Below are 23,640 nucleotides of genomic sequence, written 5' to 3' on the forward strand. Positions count from 1 at the left end.
TTGTACCCACTTTGCATGGGTACAAATAACTTCACAAGCTGCAGTGCAGTGGAAAATCTAGTCTTTTGTCTTTTTATATTTCTGCAAAGCACTGGGGCATATTTAGAAGCTGGACACATTACAACAACTGTAACACCACTTATTTTAAAGGTAATAATTCTGATGTGTGTTCTTTCAGGATTGTGTTCTACCCATGTCAGGTTAGATGCAATGAGTGAAAAAACTTACCTCCTGTCTGTGTGCTGACTTGAAGCTATACTGATAGATCTCTGGAGTACCCTTTGAAAATGAGAAAAGTAGGAAGTTGAAAGGCTTTATACAGAAGAATTTGCTTTCTGTACTAGTAGCAATTATAGTCCTGGAAATGGGCAGCACTGGAAGGAAGGATTTCAGACTAAAAAATAACACTCCCCCACAGTATAAATCTTGAAATGTTTAAATAGAAATGTTAATGTTCCTAAATAAGCAACCCTTGGAAATTCCACCAGAGAAGTAAGACTAAAACATGCAACAGCAAAATCAGTTGAGAGAGACCAATAAACCAGCAAAAATTGGTTGTCTAGTTCTGGTGGCTCCTAACAATACGTCAGACAAAGTGGTGGAAACCCCGGAGACACTTTAAAGGGATCACCTGAGATAGGTGGTTCCCTGGTGGAGTTGGGGTCCTCTGTGTGTATTTCACAATATTGTCCCAGTGTTTTCCATTGCATTAATTCATAATTTCCTGATATGCAATGCAAAGCCATCTGCTATCAGAAACATAACTCAGGGTATGTCTACACTACCCCGCTAGTTCGAACTAGCGGGGTAATGTATGCATACCGAACTTGCTAATGAAGCCCGGGATTTGAATTTCCCGGGCTTCATTAGCATAAAGCCGGCGCCGCCATTTTTAAAAGCCGGCTAGTGCGAACCCCGTGCCGCGCGGCTACACGCGGCACGGGCTAGATAGTTCGAACTACGTAGCCATTCCGAACTATCTGTACGCCTCGTGGAACGAGGCGTACAGATAGTTCGGAATGGCTACGTAGTTCGAACTATCTAGCCCGTGCCGCGTGTAGCCGCGCGGCACGGGGTTCGCACTAGCCGGCTTTTAAAAATGGCGGCGCCGGCTTTATGCTAATGAAGCCCGGGAAATTCAAATCCCGGGCTTCATTAGCAAGTTCGGTATGCATACATTACCCCGCTAGTTCGAACTAGCGGGGTAGTGTAGACATACCCTCACTCTGACTTTATCATCATCATCCTCACCACCATTCGTTCTAGTGACAAGCATAAGTTACCTTTGTTTTGGAATACCCGCTCTCACTACTGCTGCTGCTGCTGCTGCTGCTGCTACTGCTGCTGCTGCTGCTGCTGCTGTTCCGCCTTATGACAAATTGATGCTTACTTCCATGTGGAGATGCTTTACGATTGCTGCTGCTGCTGCTGCTGGTGCTGTCACTGCTTCCACTGTTACTACTGCTGCTGCCACTGTCACTGCTGCTGCTGCTACGGCTGCTGCTGCTGCTGTCGCTGCTGTCACCACTGCTACTGCTGCTGCTTTTGCTGCTGTCACGACTGCTGCTGCTTTTGCTGCTGCTACTTTTGCTACTGCTGCTGCCGCTGCTTTTACTACTGCTGCTGCCGCTGCCTTTACTGCTGCTGCTGCTGCTGCTGCCTTTACTGCTGCTGCTGCTGCTGCTGCTCTCATCTCTCTTTCTAGATTGCAATGTTTTGTCTTTTGGACTTTGTTTTTTGACCTTCTTTCCAGCAGGAGCGGGAGAGGAAGAGGAGGAGGAGGAGGAGGAGGAAGAAGAGGAAGTGTCAGAGGATGAAGATGATGAACTGGGTGGATACTTGGTACTGGGCTGTGTCCGTAACTCTGTCATCTGGGTCTTTTCTTTCTTGACAGACTGCTTCTTGTGCTGCTGAGTTCTATTTCCAATCTGCAACAGTATTCCAGAGAATAAGGCTGGTGATTGGACATATCAAAAGAAATATTTTTTCTATCTTATCTCATGGGATTTCAAACTGATTATTTGTTCTTTTCCAAAACACAGCTTAATTGCTGTGATAATTAAATAAGATGTGGTGGAAATATAACCGTGACTACTTACATCAGCTGAAGTTCATCCACGTGGCAAGGGCCAACACTGGCTCTATGCACCACCCACGTTCCACGCAAGCCCCTGAGGCTGACTTACACACATTCCCTTTTTACTAATCTTATTCCCCATTTTCCAGGCAAATATTCCAAAATGTATTTTAAAACCATTGCTTTTTGTTTGTGTAAATAGGGCGCCTGCCCCATACATGTTCAACATCACAATTTCAGTTACCTTAAACACACTTTCAATTCTTAGGATCTTCTTCAGTTTAGTTCGAACTTCGTCGTCTGGAGAGGAATCCTCTTCTTCCTCGGAGTCAAGGCTTACAACCTGGATTATTTTGGAAGCTGCTTTAAATCCTGCTTGAATCTCCAGCTGTATTTTGTCTATGGCTGCATCTGCACTGGCTACACACCAGATACATCCATTAGGGGATATACTGTTTCAATGAGGATAAACAGAAAATCTTGCATTCAATACTATACCTGGTTTCAAAATGAGTTGAGCTTCGTGTTCTCCAATTAATCGATGAAACAATGTATTTTTTAAAACAGAGGCATCTCGTGCTTTCCTGTAAAAGCAGACCTGACAACCAAAACGAGGCAACTTGACACAAATGGCTTGTGTAGTCACTTTTCTTCCTGCACTGTGCCGAAGTTCCTGTTCACCACTATAGGCGTATTTCTTAGGTAAGATGTCAGAAGCCACTCTTTGCTGCATTAAACATGAGCACATTAGTACACTGGGAGCATCACAGGCAAGTAGAAGAAAGATATCCATGCATATAGTACAGTGAAAGTTAATATCAATATAAAACCATAGAAGAGTTAGTTACCGTCACGGCACCTTCTCTTGAAGTTCTTTCAGATGACTTGAAATGCTCTGTCAGAATATTTGATCGAGCATCTTCTGGGAGCACTGGAATCCTCTTCACTGCCCCTGGTTCTCCTATATTTCTTGATACAGCAAAAGCCTTATGCCTGTGGGATTATGCATGAAATATTACTTGTAAGTAGCTCCTGGGAGCTTTTGGATGGATTTGATCACATCTCTATTAATGTCTTTATGTTAAGAGTCATGCTGATTTGAATGCTGGAACTGTTAGAACCAAATATCTGTTTATAAATGCCTTTTTGCAGCCTAGTGACATGACTAAGAAATCGTTCAGTCTCAGATGAACTGCAGGTGGGTAAAAAGACAATGGTTAACATTTTCAAACCCCATTGAACGTAGGTTCCCGAGTGCCTAAGAGCTTGCCTATGTGATCAGTTGGTGTGTGGCAGTTGGGGTGATCACTGCCTCTCAGTAGCCTGCTATGTGCTGAGTCTCTATGTTGAGCCTGCTACTGAGCCCTGAAAGTTCCTTAGTGCATTTTGATCTTTTCCCTTTGAAACGAGAGTAGATTAAAGTGCACAACAGCAAAAGCCACACAGATCATTAGCTTGCAGCATACTAATGCCAGGCAGATTCACAGGCCAGCTTGCCATGAACCAGGTGTTCACAGAGCCAAGTTCTGAGCCGCTTTTGAAAGTGGGAGTTAAATTCTGACGTGATTTAAGTGCTTTTTGAAAATTATATCCCTTATTGTGCACCAAAACAAATCCCCAAAACCAAAACAAAAGAAATCATGAATTACATTGCACAATAGGGGTGCAATGTAACTATGAGTCACACAGGTCTCTGATCCTGTGAAATGATTATAATGCTTATTATGCTGGTAGGTTTCACAGAGCAATAGATTACAAAAAAATGTATTTTAAATGATTGAAATTTAACAACTCTACCTTCCCATTGCTAGAACAGTCTCCTCTTGGCATGGAGTTGTTGTAACCTTAAAACTTTTTTCCTTCAAGTCTATTTTGGCATCAAATTTCAACGGAACTTGTGCATGGAGTTTGATATTAATTTCAATGGCAGACTGAACAAATTCTGTGTTGATTCCCATCATCACCACTGTGTGAGAGTAGATACTGAAAGAGAATGACATTGCCACAGATAAGCAAACAGACCTCGTGTTTAGCCACTGCCCTGTATGGGCACGTCTACACAGCAGGGCGAAAGCCAAAATAAGCTATGCAACGTGAGCTATGTCAGTTGTGCAGTTTAAGTCAAAATAGCTTATTTCAGCTTTTGGGCTGTCTACACAGCAGGAAATCCAAGTTAGAGCACACTTCCTCCAAGTTCTCTTATTCCTCGTAAAATGAGGGTTACAAGAGTCAGAGTAAGAAGTCCTCCAGTTCAACATTATTGTGACATTATGTCAAAATAATGGCTTGTAGTGTAGACGCAGGCTATGTTATTTCCAAATTTCGTCAGTCATTCCAAAATAACACTTCTATGTAGGTATGGCCTAAGAGGTAGGGCTCCCTTTCCAGAGAATTCTCTGTAAATCTCAGAAACATAACAACAACAACAACAACCCTTTCCTTACCTCGGGCTGACATCAGCACGAAGTTGCAAGCTGGATTCAAGCAACTCTGAAGGTCTAAAATCACCAGATAAAGGAGGAGACAGCTTTGCATCAACTACAAGAGACAAAGAACAAACATAAAAGATGGTAAAAATAAAAATAAATGAGTACAGAGAAAAGGGTCTCATAAAAATCATTACTGAAAATAAAACCCAACGTCTTGTCCTGAATTAAAAATGGGATAATCAAGATATTCAGAGATGTAGTGAACAGCCACTTCTCTGAGTAGACAGACATTGGCCATCAGGAACATGAAGGGTACATACTAGAACTCAGGCTAGTTAATTTATTCTATATACTAATGATTTGGAGGGGAAATGTGAGCAAGCTGGTGCCTTGTGCTCATGCTACTAAGTTGATTCTATTTGTAAAAATCATAAAAGATTCTGAGAAAATCCAGTGAATCCAGTGGTGAACTCAATGGCTGATGACACTCACATTGGATAAATGTAAGGTGATCAACACTGTTCTTGATTTTGCTCTCAGAGTAAATCAGAAACAACTCCACTGATGTCAATGACATATGCTGTGTAAATGAAATAAGAATCAAACTCATCATCTAAAAGGCTTACATATGCTGATCAGCCCATAACTTGTGTAATTTATTAGGAGAAAGAAATAAAAGTGTCCATTTGGATACCTCAGTGGAGAAAGTGGGTCAGTGGGCAGCAAACAGGATATTTGGAGGCAGAAGTTATTGCAAAAGTTAATGATATGATAGTGAACAATAATATGTGCTTTCCTGTCAAGCCAGGCCTTTCATTTTATCCTACTCACTTTGAGAGAGATTGAAAAGATCCAGAGAGGAGGAACAAATATAGGAAATTATATAAAATTTACATAGAGCAAGCGGCTGCAAAAACTACTCTCACTGTTACTCCCTTCAAAATATTACCATAATATGGTACAAAAAGGAAGTTAATGACTGAGCCATCTCCAGTTCCTCTCTCTCCATGTTGGTACTAAATCTACTGGGTGTTTCTGTACGTCATCTTCAGGACCCACACATTCCTCCCCATTTCTATAGCAAAATACCTTGTCCAGGTTCAGATTATATCTGACTTGATTGCTATAACCCCTTCCTTTGGCTTTTTACCTCCTCCCTTTTCTGTCTGTCCAAAATACTGCAGCAAAAATCATCTGCTTTGTCAGCAGCCCCAATTACACCCCTACCATCTTTAAATATCTTCATTAGCTCACCTTCCTCCCTTTTAGTCCTGGCTTTTATGGCCCTTCATAAATTAGACCCTTCTACCATTTTATTCTCATATCTTTACGCTCTACCTCCTCCTAATTTGTTTCCCAACTCCTGATTTGATCCAATATAGCAAATCTTATGTTTGCAACTCACCACGGCCGGTAGCATGTGCCAGAGCAGTAGTATATAAACTGTATTCCAACGGCAAGCCAACAATATTAGGAACAATATGCCGAAATTCTGCTGCATATAATGGCTGAATCCATCGTCCTGCAATGCCACTTTGGATTTGATTGATCACTTTTCTCAGCCATGTGTGTCTGTCTGCTGGTCCAGTCGCAAGCTACAACAGAACAGAGATACAGCATGTTAGATGAGGAGACAATGCTGACAAACACTTCAAACAAAATTAGGAGGAGTCCATACCTTCACAAGCTGCTGAATGAGGTCCTTGTCCACATTAGCAAAGGCCAGCTCTTTGCCAAATGCTTTTATGTAGGCTGAGAACACAGGATTTTCTGAAGGCAACACCTTCCATCCTAGCAGCTAGGAAACAAGCATCAAAAAGGCACTTACTACAGTAGATCTGCACATAAACAATTAATAGACAACAGAAATGGCAACTGACTAAGTTATGTTTTTCTTTGCCATTTGTGTGTCTTTCCTAATATCATAGTGTTGCTTTTCAGAATTCCATGCAAATTGTACATGCACAAGTGACTTCAGATGTAACGTCTTATATTCTGACAACATTACATCCAATGCAGAGAGTTAGCTCACAGCCCTCCACACCACTTAAACCCAATTTGTAGAGTTCTGTGCAGATGAAAAATGTTATCCACATCTGTATCCACAAAAATTAGTCACAGTTATCTGGACTGACATCTCCCAATGTGGGTGCCCGTAGATATAAAGGGATATGTGCAACTTTGCAGGGCTCCGCTTATCTGAGGCCATGGTATGAACTTGATCCTTCATTTGCAGACACAGAAGTCCTGAAAACAGATTGGTTGCAAGTGGAGGGAGAGAGACAGGCTCTGTGGAAGCCAAACCTGGGCTGGATGTCTACTACATGCTACAGAGCCCAGCTCCATTAGGGCATCCCACACAGCTATGTGGGAAACACAAGTCAGAAGGCTCCTTCAGACATCCCAGGAGTCTTATTAAACCCTCTGCCCCTGATAAATTCCACCCACCAAAAACAAAGAATGAGAACACACATACTGTTTTCCCAATCTCCTTTATCTTTCTGTATGTTGAATATTCCGCAAATGGTATGTTTTGTTTCCTTATAATATCTGTAAGACCTTCTGCATGGACACCAACCTAATAAGCAAATGACACGCTGCATGAGATGGTGCACTACTGTAAAATTAAAACATACTATTACTGAAAAAAATAATTAGTCAAAAATAAATGGCTTAAATATAATATTTACCTCTAGTGAACCAGCAATTGCACCTGCATAGTTTACAATCACATTGGATATTAAAAGTGATGGGAACATGGTTTTTGGACTATTTATGAGAAAGATCCTTTCAATTGCACCAATCTGATATGCACCTGTAGTAGAAATTAAAAACAAGACCATGCTTTGTTATTATTCTACTGACCTCTTGGGATGTCAGTCTGTAGCTGATAATTCTCTTTTTGCTAAAATATATTCTCATAAACATTTTCAAAATTTAGATCCTGACCTAGCGAACATTTACAAGCAAGTACCTTTCTACATGAGTATACCACTGAAATAAATGAGATATTCAAATGCATAAATGTTTGCAGATTGGGGTGAAATTTTGTACTAACAAATGCAGTGAAACTATATGATCGGACTTAAATTTTCTAAATACATTTTGCTGCAGTAAAAAGCATTTTACAACAAAGTTAGAGAGATGGTAAAATAATTTGTAAAGACAAATATAACATTAATAATTCTTCATAAAGAAGAGACACAGTAAACTTTTCAAAAACAAAAGGAAAAACTATGTAGAACTTTAAAGACTAACAAGATGGTTTAATAGGTGATGAGCTTTTGTGGGCCAGACCCACTTCCTCAGATCATATTCTGGAAGAGAATTGGCATGACCATATATACCAAAGGAAGACAATGAAAAAAGTGAATATATTATTAATCAGACAAATCAGATTTAGAACAGAAGGTGGGGAGAGGGAGAAGGAGGGAGGGAATAGCTGTTTATAAGCCAATGAATGGCTAATCGGGGTGATAAGTGGGGAATTTGTCTTTATAATGTGTAAGGTAATTAGCATCTTTGTTAAGGCCCATTCGTAAAGTGTCAAATTTAAGCATATGAACACTAAATATGACACTTTACAAATCTTGTTAGTCTTTAAAGTGCTACATAGTCTGATCTTTCTAAAACAAAAGGAAAAACTAATACTCTACAACTAAACTTTTCGGAATTCAAACATAGAAAATATCTTACAGAACCAAATTAATACTTCTTTCATAACTTTTTAAAACCTTCCAGCTGTTCCAAAAAGAAAGAACTCTTACAATCAGAATCCAATTAGAGTTCAAAAGGGTTTAAATTAGTTCTCCAAATGACTGGAAAATGGTGTTTGAATGATGGAAAAACTCAGTAAATGAAATACTTTTACTCACTGTAGTAAGCACCAAGAGGAAGAACAGCTTTACTGTAACGATAACTCAGTCTTTCAAGTCTGGGGCTCATTAGTTTAATGGCAATGTTGCAAGCAGCAGATCTTTTAAAAATTGATAAAATACACAGAATTAAGCTACATTTTACCAAAGCGCGAGTGTGTAATTTTACATGCAAATATATGATAGAAACTGCATGTCAGATAATGTAGTTTTACTTCTCTCCCTACTTACATGTTATAGAAGCGTGGGGACCTGATTCTTGACATAGCTTTCATGTAGGAATATGTAAAACTGGCAACTTGCATATTGGTTCCTTTCAGTATCACACTGGCAATAGTTGTTACCACAGGAAGTGGAGGATCAGTTTCAAATATGACAGCACAAGCTAACATTCTGATTTCGGGACTTAGAGAATGATCCGCAAAAATCTGGAGAAGAATGTCCTGAACCTAGAAAGGGAAAACATCATTTCACAAGTGTCTAGGGTGCGTATTCTCTCTACCAGATTGAATGTTTAATTTGCATCAACAAATCACACACTCATACTGAGGGGAAAATAGAATCCCAGGTGTGTCCATTTTTTCACTGCATGAATTGATACACAAATATGAAAGAAATTTTCTGGAAAGCTCTTGAGAAAATGCCATGACTAGAGGGACAAATTTTAACTCCATTGGCTTTGTGAAATGGATCTTATGTGTTCACTGTCATTTAGAACATGTTAGCATGGGGTATTCCAGGAGTTGACAGATGACAATTACAACAAGTGACTAATGAAACACCTTATATCATTTGAAAACTCCACCCCCCAGCAATTCCATTGTCTAGCACATTCACACCCAGATATCACTTGGGCCTCTTGTATTGTAATACTAAGAACAATAAACAATTGTTCTGAATTCACAAACACTGCATCTCCAAAGTCACTTTCACAATGGCATATATTCTTCAGATCTTATTCTTTGGGTAAACTATCATTGATGCTGCTTACCTTTCTGGGGTCCTTCAAGCCTATTTGCCTCAAGGCCATCACAGCCTCAATATGAATACGGAGTGGGAAAACAGAAGCACCCGATGAAAATATTGGCAAGAACTTCTGGATGCGCTTCATACTGCCTGGATCTTCTGCATTGCCCATGGCTTTCAGAGCCAAGGCTATGTCATCTTCATTGCCCTTGCTGGCTGCCTCAGCTGCAAGGTCATAGATGGGCTGCAAACAGAGCACAGTTCAATACTTTCTTACAAAATTCATGCATACAAATATTCTTATCCTCACCCACTGAAACTCCTATGACCATAATGCAACTAATGTGATTACAAATATTCAATGATCTCCTCACAGAGTGGGAGGGTGAGGTGGGAAGTAACAAGCATCTATATAAGAAAAAGACCCAAATATTGAGGCTGTCCCTATAAAATCGGGACGTCTGGTCACAACACTGCCTCAAAATTGAATCTAAATTAACTCTGTATTCAGGGGGATGAAGACTTCCAGTACCCCCAAAAGAAGCCCCTGGGATGAACATTTGTAAATAAATCATTTTGTAAATCTTGGATCGTGTTTTCTAGAATAAATATGATCAGGTCTCATTGCAGTTTTTTTTCTTTCTTAGCTTAAAAACAATCTGAAATGAAAAACACCTACCTGAAGAGCTTCACTAGGGCAAGATGGAGACTGAGAACAGTGCTTGCTTATCATGGAAGCATATGCCAAGTAAGCAATCTGGCGAAGCATGGGAATTCTCTCAAGTCGGGAGCTGACCAATAGCTCCTGCAGAAGCAAAAGAGGCATTTCTTTAGATTAGGGTTATCTTTGCTTTACCTTTCAGATAAGGACAATTATTTAGGGTTCATTTAGAAAAGTTACTTGTTTGAATATCTTTCATTTTCAATAAAATTAAATCAAACCAATAAAATTTTTTACACAAGCTTGAGCCAGGTCCACAATTAACCTAAATCAGCATATCTCCATTAACTTAAATAAAGCTATGCTGGTTTATATCCACTGATGATGTAGCTTAAGAAAGGCAGGATAATACAAAGGACATGGGCTGCAGCCAATCTACAAAAGATTCTGTAACTCTTTGTTATATTAAACAATCATGCTCACTTCATAATCTGTATTTTCTTACGTTAAAAAATAGAAGTGTTAACTAGAACCAGAGGAAAGTCTACTACTGCATGTAATAGATGGTTGAACTAACTATTGTAAAAAGTTTGATATTTTAATCTGGATAATAGTTCACCTACATACAATACTTTCAATTTCTTCCAGCGTATAGGAATATTATGTAATTACTCTGGATTGGAGAGCGCAATGCTTGAAAGAGCTATTCAGCACAAATACTTGAGAATTAACAGAAAAAAAGAAGAACTGAGGTTTGATGGAAGAAGAAAGAATGTGTGGTCCAAGAAAACTAAAATGAGGATAACAACACAGGGTAAGTGTGGGGGTTCATTTTTAATGCCTACATAAAAAACTGAAGAAATAGGACCCAATTCCCTGCTCACACAGGCAGCTGTCAATGGCAGTGACGGAGTTTCTCTGATACAAAAGGAGTGTATGAGAGAGAAGAATCTGGCCCCTGATATGCTATATAATCACCGGTTATTATCAACTGTTATCTTATGATGTGACCAGGAAAGAATCCTGCGCATGATACTCACTGCTGCAACTTGAATAGTATGGCTATCCGCTTTTGTTAAATGGAGAGCAGCAGCAACCGTCATAAGTGACTCAATGTAGCTCAAGTCCTCACTGTGAATTTTCAGTTTAAGGAACGTCAGTGAATCAGTGGTGCCTGCCATAGTAATCCCACTCAGCAGCCAAAGCCTGCAGCCAAGGTACAAAATCCGTACATTTAGCTCCCTGTGCTCCTTGTACAAGACATGTCAGTTGTGTGTGACATGGTCAATCATTACCTGTGATGAGGCTTAGCTGAAAATTGCTTAAAGACAGAATTCAAGGTATCAAGCTTTGCTACCCGACACAGTTGGATAAGCTCTAAGAGTTTGTATGAAGCATCCGCATGGAGCTCTTGCTGGTTCTCTTGGATTGTTTGTTGCAGTATTTCCACTATCTGATGACAGAAGGCAGAGGGAATATAATAATTAGTTGCTTCTCCTTGGAGTTTGTAACAATATACTGGTCTTTTATTAGTCTGATAAATGGCAAAACAACTTAAACTAAGAGCTCTATACCCGTTGCTCAGGGTTCTTTGTCTTGACGAGCTGAATTGGCATTTGGTAAAGTACTGGCGGAAACTGAAAACGTGTGCCTGATCCACGGTTCTGCAGATGTATTTCTGGAGGGCTCACATGTTCATTTTTTACTTCAACAAAGGAAAGTTCTTGTCTGGAAGGCAATAAAGAGAAATCAGTGTGTGTCATTTGAAGGACTGAACTGTCTAGGTCCATCCCTCTGACTCCACGGCTTTGTCTGTACAGTGTGGATATGGATAATTCTTTATTTGTTTTTTCCATCATAATAAGACTTTACAAGTTCTTGTGGTTATAGTCTTCTCAGTGGAACAGAACACTATCAGAGGAGGAGTATCTGCTGAAATAGAACTGAATTGTTCAGTGGTGCTGAACTGGTATTTTCCAAAGCAAGAGATACTGGCTTTATGATAACATACCATTTATAGCAATTTAATTCCTATTATGCCAACTAATCCAAGTGAGCACCTCATGTTCACTTGTACTTGGGGGATGATGGTGCTAGAAAGCAGCACTTTTTCAGTGAAATTGTTGAATAGTTGCACACCCGTGGATTTAGGCAGCAGAATTATTTTTCCACTTCTTTGCTCATTTAATTACAAAACAAAGTTCAATTTAAATGCAGCAAAAATTATTGTTAATGCAAAATTTCCAGGTTTATTGGGTTTTTTGGAGGAGGTGAGGAAAAGTAGAGTAAGAATATCTGCAACTTTATCAGCTGCCATTAAAAACAACTCCCTTTTACTTCACTTGGGAGCAATCTAAGATGGATGCCGTTACACTTATTTTCACTTTAACCACTGAGGCCTACCTTGCGTCTGTCACAGCGACACCACCAGGTTCATTGAAAGGGGAGACCTGATAGATCTGCTGGGACCTAGCTTCTGTGATCAGGGCACCAGCTTCTGCATATTTCAATTTGTAGGAGAATGCAGCTGTTCCTTTTACAATCTTTTCTTTCTAAAGGAGACAAAGAAACTCAAATGATGAATGAAAATAGGCCATGGTTTTACTCATTTTTAGAGTGGATTTGTTTATATTATTCATACCAATGGGCAAGCAGGACAAGGGCGGATGAAAGTCATTCCAATATTCTTCACCACTTTATCCTGGCAATTGTCAAGATCTTTAGTTTTGCTAATAAAGATTCCGTTATTCCTCTTATCTTCCTGGACAGCGTATCTTGTAAAGCAGACACCTCCAATCCCAGCCTATAGAGAATGGCAGAAAATAATTGGGCTTTTTAGTTATATCAGGTCTGTATGAGAAGAAGAACACTCCCCTGATTTGACATTTAAAGTGAAGATGAAGATTAGTAAAACTATATAGAAACCATTTCTTAACTGAATGTCAAAGCCTGTTTGCATTATTCACATGATAGTACCACTGAGATAAACAGGAATACTTCACTGACAAAGGACTGCAGGATAGAGACTCAATTTAGCAAGTATTCAACTAATTAATATAACTAATTCAGTTAACACTGATAGATTAGATAAAATAGACTAATTGAGGAAGATATATATCTCAAGGTCTGATAATTGACTTATTTTCCCCTTTGTAGTCTTCTATTTTATAAAGTGCACAGAGAATCTAGTAGACTATATTCCAGAATCTATCACTTTCCTATATAAATGTATATTTTCTTTTGTCCAAATGGAAGTGTTTTAATACTTTAGTGCTTGTTGAATGAGATTTTAAAAGAATATAAAAATAATCTCTAAGACAGAGTTTAAATTGACTGAAATGCTTTTAATAATAACAAGTGGTAATTAGGCTCATGCAGCAAAGTAGTTTAAAACTGGAGAAACAAACCTCTTGCAAGCCATATGCATTCTGTGACTTTTTCAAAGATATCTGCAGCAGGTTCAGAATTCCTCTCACTATGTTAACAATTGTTTCAGGGACATCTTCTGGGGCATAAAGACTTCCAACCCGCCCCTTGCTGTATTCAAACTTCCAGGGTTTGGTGAGATATGGAGCAAACAGTTGAGTGACTTTGGGAGCGCGAAGGAATGGATCACGGGGCCAGATCCCATTGTATTCCTCCAACTGTGGGGATCGGATCTAAGAACAAAATTCAGAAAATGCACTCATCTCCATCCTGTGAGTGAAAATATTTGTAAAGTATGTACAATATATAGAAAATAACTATGGAAAGAATTAATATTGCTATACATGGTTTATTCTGAATATAGATTGCAGAGGCTGTCTTTTGTGTTGTTTGTATGGCATGTAATACAACAGGATCATCATCCATGATGACTGGGGGATTTTGAGGCAGGTGGTAATACAAATAATAAAATTAATAAATATATAAATATTGGATTCTTCCTTCTCTTTTTTATATTAGTATAAGACCTACATAACTCCATTGAATCAGGCCCACTGAGTATAATATATACTAAGGAAAAAAGCTAAAAATATCGGAATTACCTCTCAATAATATTTGTAAAAAAGCTATTCATATCAATCCCTTTGAGCATAGAGTTGAATAGAAAAGCCAACACAGATTTTTAGTTTTACATAATAAATAACTGCACAGTACAAATTTTGAAGAATTTTAGGACCCTAATTCCTCAGCCCTTATCTAGGCAATGCTGCCATTGAATCAATAGGGGCTTCAGCTTTGCATGAGCATTGAATAAGAGTCCTGAATAACATAAAAAGTAAGTCTGACAGAATTTACTACATGTAAATTGTTTGTCTCTGCTCCTAATGACTTCCATGGGAATTTGGAATGTGTCAGGATTGCCGGATCAAAACCTTAAATCAGAGCAGGGCTGGACCACTGGTATTGCAGGGCAATGGTCTCAGAAATGACTCATGATTTTTGGTGCTGCAATTTTTGGATGCTATCACCTACCTCTAAAAATTAGATTCCCATCAAGGAGTTTCATGTTGATCACTCCAAAAATTGAAGTGCCCCAAATCACTAGTTACTTTTGAAAGCCAGGGCCATAATTTACATTTCCTAGTCCCTAAAATCTTCAAAGCTCTTTTCTCCCTTGCTTTTTTCCAGTGATTGCCCACAATAGTCAGGAGCTCAAGTGCCGCTTTAACCTGACTTGTTATTCAAAGCTGGTTTGATCCCTTTGAAAATAGTCTGGGCTAACCTTGAGGAGGAAAACCTTCTCTGACAATCCACTGATCTCTACTTTACAGGACAGCCTCAGCCCAGCTCTTGCCAAACCTGGCTCTGGCAGTCCATTCATGGTAAGGCCCTCATAGTTGTACACGTAGGTCTTGCTACCAAAATTAGGCTCTGTGGAAAATGATACAAATGTTCCCTTTTAGTAACAGCTATAAAGACATTCTGCTTCATGGTCATTATGACAAAGGCATTGAATGAAGGATAAGAAATGAACAGTAGACTTACCAGGGTCATATTTCTCACTCCCTGTGAAAAGAAATTAAAAGAAGATATGAATAATGGCAAACAAATTAGATTTGAATGTAATTTTTTACCTCCCCATAAAAATCTGTCAAAGATTAACATAGAAGGGCTAAGTAAACTTACCCACAAGGGTGAATACTAAGGCTAGTATGATTCCCCTCATGATGAAGGTGAATGAAGACCTCCTCGGGCATCATGAGGCTTTTATAGAAGAAACATCACTAGCACATGGCCCCTGCTAGGCTGCATTTTGCTGATTTTTCAATTTGTTATCAGGTTATGCAAACACATTTCTTTTTGCAACCATGTTGACTTTTGAATGGGAAGAATGGACAGACTGTGCCAGGCTCCTTGAAATCATCTTACTTAAATCTTTGACAAACTGCTTAAGAGGGTCTCTTGCTTTTCCTAAAGTTCTTTAAAACAAATTAAAAATAAATATCTTACATTATTTTATTTGCCGGATTTTGTTCATGGCTGCTTGCCTGTAATTGATTCTACCACAGATTAGGATGACTTTGTCCTGGTTATTCTGACCTGGCATATGATACAAAATGTTATCTAACTGATAATGACTCAGTGAGCCAGCGGTATTAAAAGTGTGACAACTGTCTTTGTCTTACTTCTTGATGTACTAAAGTATGACAATAATATAACAATGTTATGGATTTCAGTTATTAGCTCGGTTCCTAGATTCATCTCTATGCTGCTGCGTCACATGAATGTTTGAGGTCTTATTCTGTTATAGTGAGGTTCTGGATTCTGACTAGATTTATATGCAATGGGGATAGAATTTGGGCACCAAGCAATATATAGATTACAGTGATGGGCATTTACCCACATTATTATAGTTGATTTGTAAGTGATTATGGCTATGCAAATATGGCTGTTGAAGTGTAACTTTAAAAACATGTTATTGGCTTTGTTAATATATAGATGATCATTGTGTAAGAGACAATACAAACACATATGAAGACACAGTCCCTACCCAGAAGAATTTACCATTTAAATAGCTAATATTGATGCCTGGAAAGAAGGAAGTATTATCAAATCCCCTTTTCAAAAATGGGAAAAAATTAAACATTGAGCATGAAATCCTGATTCCATTGATGTCAATGGCAAAAATCCCATCCATATCAATGGGGCCTGCATTTTAATCAGAGAAATTTAAGTGATTTGCCAAGATCATACCTGAAATCTGAAATGGAGCTCAGATTCATCCAGTCCCTTAACCACAAGACCTTACTTAAACAAGAGAATGAATACATTTTAGTTGCACATTTTCTGGGCATGACAGTGCCCTCCTCATTATTCTGAGAGCCGCAGCTTTACTCAGTATTCAGAATTATATAACATTTTACTAAGACTATCTTCTGTTACTTTTCTTACTCCGTGCAACTGACTTGTCCATGACATCACCAACTACAATGACCCCTCATACCGTCCGGAAATCTGCAACTGAAATATAAGATCAGTTTATTCCTTTCTGGTCAGATTATAAACAAACTTGTTTTTGTCTTTAGCAGCAGTAAATTTGTTCTGTCTCTCAAGGTGGTCTCTCAGCATTTAAAATGATTTCCAGCCACTAACTCTAAAGTGCTTTTGCCAAGCAATATGAAGAGAAAATGGGTCCCATCTACCAGTCAATCCTGGCACAATAGGGAATGGTTTTTTAGAATAGATCTTAGAGTTGATAACTGGATCCACTTTGAAATGGACAATGGCCATAAAAGGGTCTCTTGCCCCCAGCAGATTTACATCCTACCTTCATACAACATGCCACATCCTCCCCTCCAGGCCTGCAACCAGGGCCAAAGCCCCAGATGGCAGAAAAATTAAAATCAATATGCAGTGTGACAATCAAGTATGGAAGGTGTTGGCTGGTGGAGTAGGCTGGCCAGAGTGGAAGATTCCAAGAAGTCCGTATCAGACAGTACAAACCAATCTTGCTGAACTGTTGTAATCAATTTATACAGTATTGCTCTGTTCAGGGCTCTAGTCATCTATGTTTTCACGCATGCACATTGGAGCTCTGCAATTCACTATTTTGTTCAACAAAACCTATAGAGCTCATCTATGGCCAGCCTCTTTCATTGCCTCCCAGTGAGGTGAGGGAGTAAAAAGTCTCTCGCTTTGCTCAGCGTGTGTGATTTGAGGCCAGAATCAAAGCCCTTTATGACTGTCCTTTATGGGAACACCATTTGGAGTGGCACTTATAGAAAAAGGGCAGAGAGCCAGCTGCCCATACTGATGTGAAGAGAGGATGCTGCACCGTGCAGAAAAAGCATTACAAAATTTACACCACCCCAAGGAGCCTGAATTTGGAAGGAGAATTTTGAGGGAGTGGTGAACCTCCACAATGCCCTTTACTAGAGCCTGTGGCTAAATGTCACAGCTTAGCCTGTAATTTCTGTGCACAAGAGATTTTGTAATTCTTTTAACTACATTATTTCTAAGCCAACTTTATTCAGTTATGTCACAGGCACCTGTCCTCAGTAAGGAATGATTCTCAGGCACATTTTTTTTTATAATTTTTGAGCTGTCCCTCTGTAACAATTGTTTTTTAAGTATTTAGATATTGTAAAATGAGCCATCTAGAATTTCACCAGAATGTACTACAACATCCATTGACAAGCTGAGAAATTCTGATCCACCAAGAAATATTTTCAGAGATACCTGCAACTTATGACTTGAAATGGAAGCAACATTATAGTGTCACCAATAAAGCACTAATATTTACACACTAATATTTATTTGTGGATAAATAAGACCTTGGGTTTGATTTTTCAGAAGTGTTGGGCATTCCCTGAAGCTGAAGTATATGGGAGGCATATGAACTTTATATATAACAATCAGAACAAAAATATCAGCATTGCCAATCTCAGGCATTCAAAAATTATCAGTCAGGCCTCCCAGATCATGAGAATTTAAAAGGAAATTATTTTTCTTTGGCTTCAAGGGTTGGCGTCTTTACAGTTCACAATTTCCATCTTTTCTCAGCAACATGAGCACTAGACATTTACTTTCTTTTAAACAAAAACTGCGATTCTTACATAATAATCTGATTCCAGCTGTTGGAGTTTCAGAAAAAGTACTAACTAGCTAAGATCACATTAAAATTGCCTGAGTTGGAAATGTTGTAGTAGATATGCTGACATGGATGTACAACCTTGGATAGCATAGATTAGCTGTATATGCATGCATTACATACACACAAAAACATTTTGTTTTTCTGTATTAAAAATCTTTTTCTTGGCAAAGTTGCAATGTGTGTAATGTGTCCTCTTAGCTCCGGTCACTATGACCAGGAATTTTTTGAAAGATTTCACCAGCAACGTGTAAATATTGTGCCTTCCAAGGTAAAGGTCAGTTTAAATGGGAATAATTGAAAACTACAAAGATTCATAGCAGAAGAGGGAACAAGTTCAATTGCAGGTCAGTTAGAAGCTTCCAGGCCCTAATCAATAAACCAAATTGCCAATGCAACCATATATTTGAACTGAGCTAGACTTTCAAATTGCTCTATTCATCATCAGAATTACTTGCATCCATACTACAGTATAATAATTCCAATCTTATAAGGAGCAAAGTCTAGAAAATGATCTATAGATAGAGATATGGATCAGACTTAGAAGGACAGAAAATGGGACACACAGAAAATGGGAATAAATAAATAAATAAATAAAGGGCACACAAAACTTCTAGGGAGTTTTGGAGAGTGGCTTATTGCTTAAGGAATAGTTTTTAAGGAGTACAATGGTTTACAGACCTCAACTTGCAAATGTTGTGAATTTTACTGTACAAAAATTAAATATACAATTTGCAATTTTCCCTTTACTGATCAGTCAGATTAATCATGTGGTTTCATTTCTGTTTTCTGATTAGACTAGCCAATGCACACATATACACAATGATTGGCCATTCATATTGTGTTAGTTAACAGAACAAGCAAAGTACTTATTTTACAATGAAAGGTTCCACTAGCCTACTTTGTTAGGAGAGTATTTATTTTTTTGGACTGGCAAATAAAATCTCATTCATTTTTCTTTACTGACAGTCATCATGGTCAAGGATAGGTGACTGGATTTTGTATAGAGGCATAAATTTTTAGCGACTATAGTGGAAGACTTTAATATAAAGTTCATTTGCACAGAGAGATGAAAATGTCATTTTTGTAGTTGTTTTAGCATCACTTGAACATTCATGGAAAACAAACCTAAGCTGACGATGGTTGAATCAAAATTTCCTTTGAAGTTGATTGAACTTTTCCAAGTTCTGCTCTATGATCAGCTATAGTTATTTGGAATAGTGGTAGAAATGTAGCCGTGTTAGTCTGGTGTAGCTGAAACAAAATACAGGACTATGTAGCACTTTAAAGACTAACAAGATGGTTTACCATTAGCTCACAGACATTTACCTTACCCTCCTCCCCCCGCATTCCCATTCTGTTCTGAAATTTGATTTGTCCTTTTCATATGTGTTCATTTTTTTTAATTGTATCCTTTGGTATATATGGGTGTGACTATTTTCTTCCACTATTTGATCTGAGGAAGTGGGTCTGGCCCACAAAAGCTCATCATCTAATAAACCATCTTGTTAGTCTGTAAAGTGCTACATAGTCCTGTATTTTGTTTCTTCTATAGTTATTTGTAAGCCTTGAACAACTAAGACACACTTGAAAATTCATCACCCACTTGGAAGAGTCCATTTAATATTGTCCAAAGCAAAAGGAGTGTTCCACATGTAATATAACACACAGTGAAAGGAATGGCTCTCAAGTAGGAGAATTACTAGGACATAGACCTGATTCTACAAACCTTTTCTTATTCAAGTACACCTTCCTTATGGCAATAGTGCCCTTTACTTCAAGGGAATGTTTGTGTGACTCAGAGTTTATAGGCTCTGGCATTATTGTTGAATTATGCTGCTGTGCGTATCAAAATTCAGGGATGGAGAGAGAGAGAGAGTGAGAGAGAGGGGGAATGTTTGGCAGACCACTTAGCTAGCTTACACACAACTTACTGTCATGAAGAATATAGGGAACATAGTCCATATTTGGACTTTGACTTGGGTAACTTTGGTCGGCCAAATGTTTAAGTTAGCATGATTAAGAGAGGCTTGAAGCTGCTTGTTCGATATGTAGGCAAAAGGTTGTTAGGACAAGGGCACTCATTTGCCCTAGACACCATCAGCCCCATTTGCACTATATTTCCAGTGTCATAACTAAGTTGCTGTCATGAAAAGCTGTGGCAATGAGTAAATGTTTAATTTTGACTAGTCAATTATATTAAACAATCAAGACACTTATGCCTGGGCCTAAGCAAAAGTTTGCCCACCAGCCCCCATGAAATGGCACTTTATTGCATTGAGACACTCTGTTTGTGGTTAGTGATACCCTGGGTTATGACACACACATACACACACCCTCCCCAGACTACAATCTTTGATGTGACTCAAAGAGTAAGGTGTCCCATATGGCCTACTTGCTAGAACCCATAACTGGATAAGAGGGTTGCCTGGGACAGAATAGAGGAGATGCTAAACATGTGGGCTATGTCTAGACTGGCATGATTTTCCGCAAATGCTTTTAACGGAAAAGTTTTTCCGTTAAAAGCATTTGCGGAAAAGAGCGTCTAGATTGGCACGGATGCTTTTCCGCAAAAGCACTTTTTGCGGAAAAGCGTCCGTGCCAATCTAGACACAGTTTTGCGCAAGAAAGCCCCGATTGCCATTTTCAACATCGGGGCTTTTTTGCGCAAAACAGTTTTCAGCTGTCTACATTGGCCCTTTTGCGCAAAAGCATTTCCAGAAAAGGGTTTTTGCCCGAACAGGAGCAGCATAGTATTTGCAGAAGAACACTAACAATCTTACATCAGATCATCAGTGTTCTTGTGGAAATTCAAGTGGCCAGTGTAGACAGCTGGCAAATTTTTCCGCAAAAGAAAAACTTGGCAGTCTAGACGCAGCCGTGGAGAACAGGTTACGGGTGGCCTTTCTTGCAACAACACAACACCTTCCTTCTCTGGATTGGCCCCTCAGAGATGCAATAGTAAAATACACTGACTACTGGCTGAGCCAAGACTCAAATACAATAAAAGAAGCAAGAATATCAATTGCTTTGCCCATCTCACCTCACCCCACATATGTAAGCACTCAAAAGTATATTTCATAAAAACACAAGAACAGCCATACTGGGTGAGACCGAAGGTCCTGCTAGACCAGTATCCTGTCTTTCAAGAGTGGCTAATGCCAGGTGCTCCAAAAGGAGTGAATAGAACAGGTAATTAGCAAGTGATCCATCCCGTCACCCATTCCAGTTTTGGGCAAAAGAAGATATCAGTAAATATCAGCCTACGTCTGAATGAAGCCCAATCACAGGAGCTAAAGACTTCAAGAAGCAGTTGTGAAAATCATCTGCATAGCAATTCAAGTCACTCAAGCACCCACTGTAGTATGTGTGCATGTATATATCTGTATTCTTAACTGTGCCCCAAATAGATGCTAAAAGCCTAAAACTGTTACCAAATCAGCATTATTGTTCTAAAGTGGCTGAAAGTGCAGGATTTTAGAAGCTAGGAAGCTACAGGCATTCCGTTAAAGTGGGGAAGAAGATGTATTAGAAAACCTAAGCTTAACGTAATCTGTATGAGCATTGAGGTTAACAGGAAAAAAAAAGCAGCTAGAATGGAGCTACAAGCAAATTAATATGCAAGCTGCACTTCCTGAAAATCAAGGCAAGGAACAGACTTTGCCTCTAGACAACACACTGAACTAACTGCTCAAGTCAAGCCTTCCTGTAAAATTCTGAAAGGATTGTTTTCTTAACTTGCTCATCAGAATTTAATATTATGAATTACTTACTGTAGTAATTAGTGAGCCAGATCAATTGAACCATTGGCCTACTGGTTATATTTTAATTGTAATCTCAATTTGATCGTTGTGTTATACTTTTCTAAATTAACTTAGGAGAACTATAAATTAATGTAGTTTGTGACACATTTCACTTAAACTCATTTATGTCTTAACTATTAGCTTAATATATTAATACATATATAAAAGAGACACTGAACTGGTTTATTTCCTAAAACTTCAATGCAGACTAACTAATGTAAAAGGAAAAGATAAAATTTTTAACAATCATGCCTGAGCCCATCCTATATTTTAATTACTTAAAATAAGTCCCTGTTATTCCTACAATGAGGCAGTGGTTTTGTTTCCATGACAAAAGTCATGAATTTGGAGATTTCAAAAAACAGCAAAGAGCCACAGGATTTGTCACCATTTTTTCTGAATGGCCAGTTCAGTCTGGACAGTAAAGAAATGTAAAGAAATATAAAGCACAGTAAAGAAATGCCATCTGGCTGGGGAACAGGCAGACTCTGCAAAAGACTGCACTGTAGGTTCCCTGTCCCAGGAACACTAATAGGGCTGCTAAAAGTGCCTTGCGGGAACAGAAGGTGACATGAAAGACCAAATATGTTCTCCAAAAGTAACTGGTAAATGAAGAATTGCAGGGTGGGAGGGAGGACATTTCTAATTGGATCTGTCCATGGCTCAGTGCTACTCAATATCTTTATCAATGAACTAGAAGAATAAGTATGATCATTACTGGCACAGATTGCAGTAGGGATGTTAAAAAGCAGGTAATTGTGTAGCTGTAGAACTGCTGAAGAACTCAGCGGTTACAAAGCTACATGCACCCGCAGCAGCAGCTGGCTCCCCAGGAACTGGTGCATGCCAGAAGCCAGCTGCATGCACTGCCTCCCACCTGTCACCCCAATTCTGGGGAGCCAGCTGCCAGCTGTACCAAAGGCAGCAACGCGGGACAGGAGCCTGCATGTAACTATGAACATTAACGGATAAGGACAAGTAGTGACTTGCTCATAGTCTATAAGTATCTACTTGGGAAGCAGCTTCAGTTTAGTACAGCAGTTCTCAAACTTTATTGCACTGCGATCCTTTTCCGACAACAAAATTTATTTTATGGCCCCAGGGGAGGAGACCGAACAGTGGAACCAAAAAAAAAAAAGCCCAAAGTCTTCTGCCCCATGCAGGGGACTGATAATCTGATCCCTGCTACCCACATCTGAAGCTATAGGGCTTTGGCCCTGGGAAATGAGGGCTTAGGCTTCAGCTTTGGCCCTGGGCCCTAGCAAGTTTAATGTCAACCCTGGCAACCCCATTAAAATGGGGTCATGACCCATTTCAGAGTCCTGAACCAGAGCTAGAGAACCACTGGTTTAGTAGACAAACGTAAATTGAACCTAAACACATTCAGCCTCAAAATAAGATGTGAACTTTAAGAGTGAAGATAATTAACCACTGGAACAGTTTATCAAGGACTTATGATGGAGTCTCCATCTTTGGAAATGTTTTTTAAGAGACTGGAATTTTTTTTAACAACGTGCTCTAGTTCAAACTGGAATTATGTTGTGAACATTATATGGCTTGTGTTAAACAGCTGGTCAGATTAGATGATCACAATGGTCCTTCAGACCTTGGACTGTATAAACAATTGCTGTTAAGCTTTGAGGACAACACAAAAATTGGTGGAGTAGTAAATAATGACAGGTCAGTTCTACAGAGCAATCTGGGCTCCCTTGAACAACAAGCATTTTAATACAGCTTAAATGTAAGGTCACA

General features: G+C 39.0%; 1 protein-coding gene across 1 annotated transcript in view; it reads right to left on the bottom strand.

Moving 5' to 3' along the window:
- LOC102452731 (vitellogenin-2-like) overlaps positions 1–15,233 on the bottom strand; it is a 28,616-nt gene extending 13,383 nt beyond the window's left edge. The window contains exons 1-24 of the mRNA XM_075936360.1: positions 15,121–15,233; positions 14,980–15,000; positions 14,717–14,865; positions 13,416–13,667; positions 12,650–12,811; positions 12,412–12,560; positions 11,583–11,736; positions 11,304–11,461; positions 11,049–11,214; positions 10,027–10,152; positions 9,373–9,591; positions 8,613–8,830; positions 8,382–8,482; positions 7,197–7,321; positions 6,983–7,084; positions 6,185–6,304; positions 5,912–6,101; positions 4,522–4,615; positions 3,875–4,060; positions 2,926–3,070; positions 2,576–2,804; positions 2,322–2,497; positions 1,284–1,928; positions 229–279 (exon numbers count right to left, since the gene is read on the bottom strand). Coding sequence (XP_075792475.1) covers positions 229–279; positions 1,284–1,928; positions 2,322–2,497; positions 2,576–2,804; positions 2,926–3,070; positions 3,875–4,060; positions 4,522–4,615; positions 5,912–6,101; positions 6,185–6,304; positions 6,983–7,084; positions 7,197–7,321; positions 8,382–8,482; positions 8,613–8,830; positions 9,373–9,591; positions 10,027–10,152; positions 11,049–11,214; positions 11,304–11,461; positions 11,583–11,736; positions 12,412–12,560; positions 12,650–12,811; positions 13,416–13,667; positions 14,717–14,865; positions 14,980–15,000; positions 15,121–15,160 — 3,978 coding nt within the window. The 5' untranslated portion in view covers positions 15,161–15,233. The remainder of the gene's footprint in view (positions 1–228; positions 280–1,283; positions 1,929–2,321; positions 2,498–2,575; positions 2,805–2,925; positions 3,071–3,874; positions 4,061–4,521; positions 4,616–5,911; positions 6,102–6,184; positions 6,305–6,982; positions 7,085–7,196; positions 7,322–8,381; positions 8,483–8,612; positions 8,831–9,372; positions 9,592–10,026; positions 10,153–11,048; positions 11,215–11,303; positions 11,462–11,582; positions 11,737–12,411; positions 12,561–12,649; positions 12,812–13,415; positions 13,668–14,716; positions 14,866–14,979; positions 15,001–15,120) is intronic.
- Positions 15,234–23,640: the final 8,407 nt, after the last annotated feature.

The sequence above is a fragment of the Pelodiscus sinensis genome, chromosome 9 (assembly GCF_049634645.1).
Source record: "Pelodiscus sinensis isolate JC-2024 chromosome 9, ASM4963464v1, whole genome shotgun sequence".
Taxonomy (NCBI): domain Eukaryota; kingdom Metazoa; phylum Chordata; order Testudines; family Trionychidae; genus Pelodiscus; species Pelodiscus sinensis.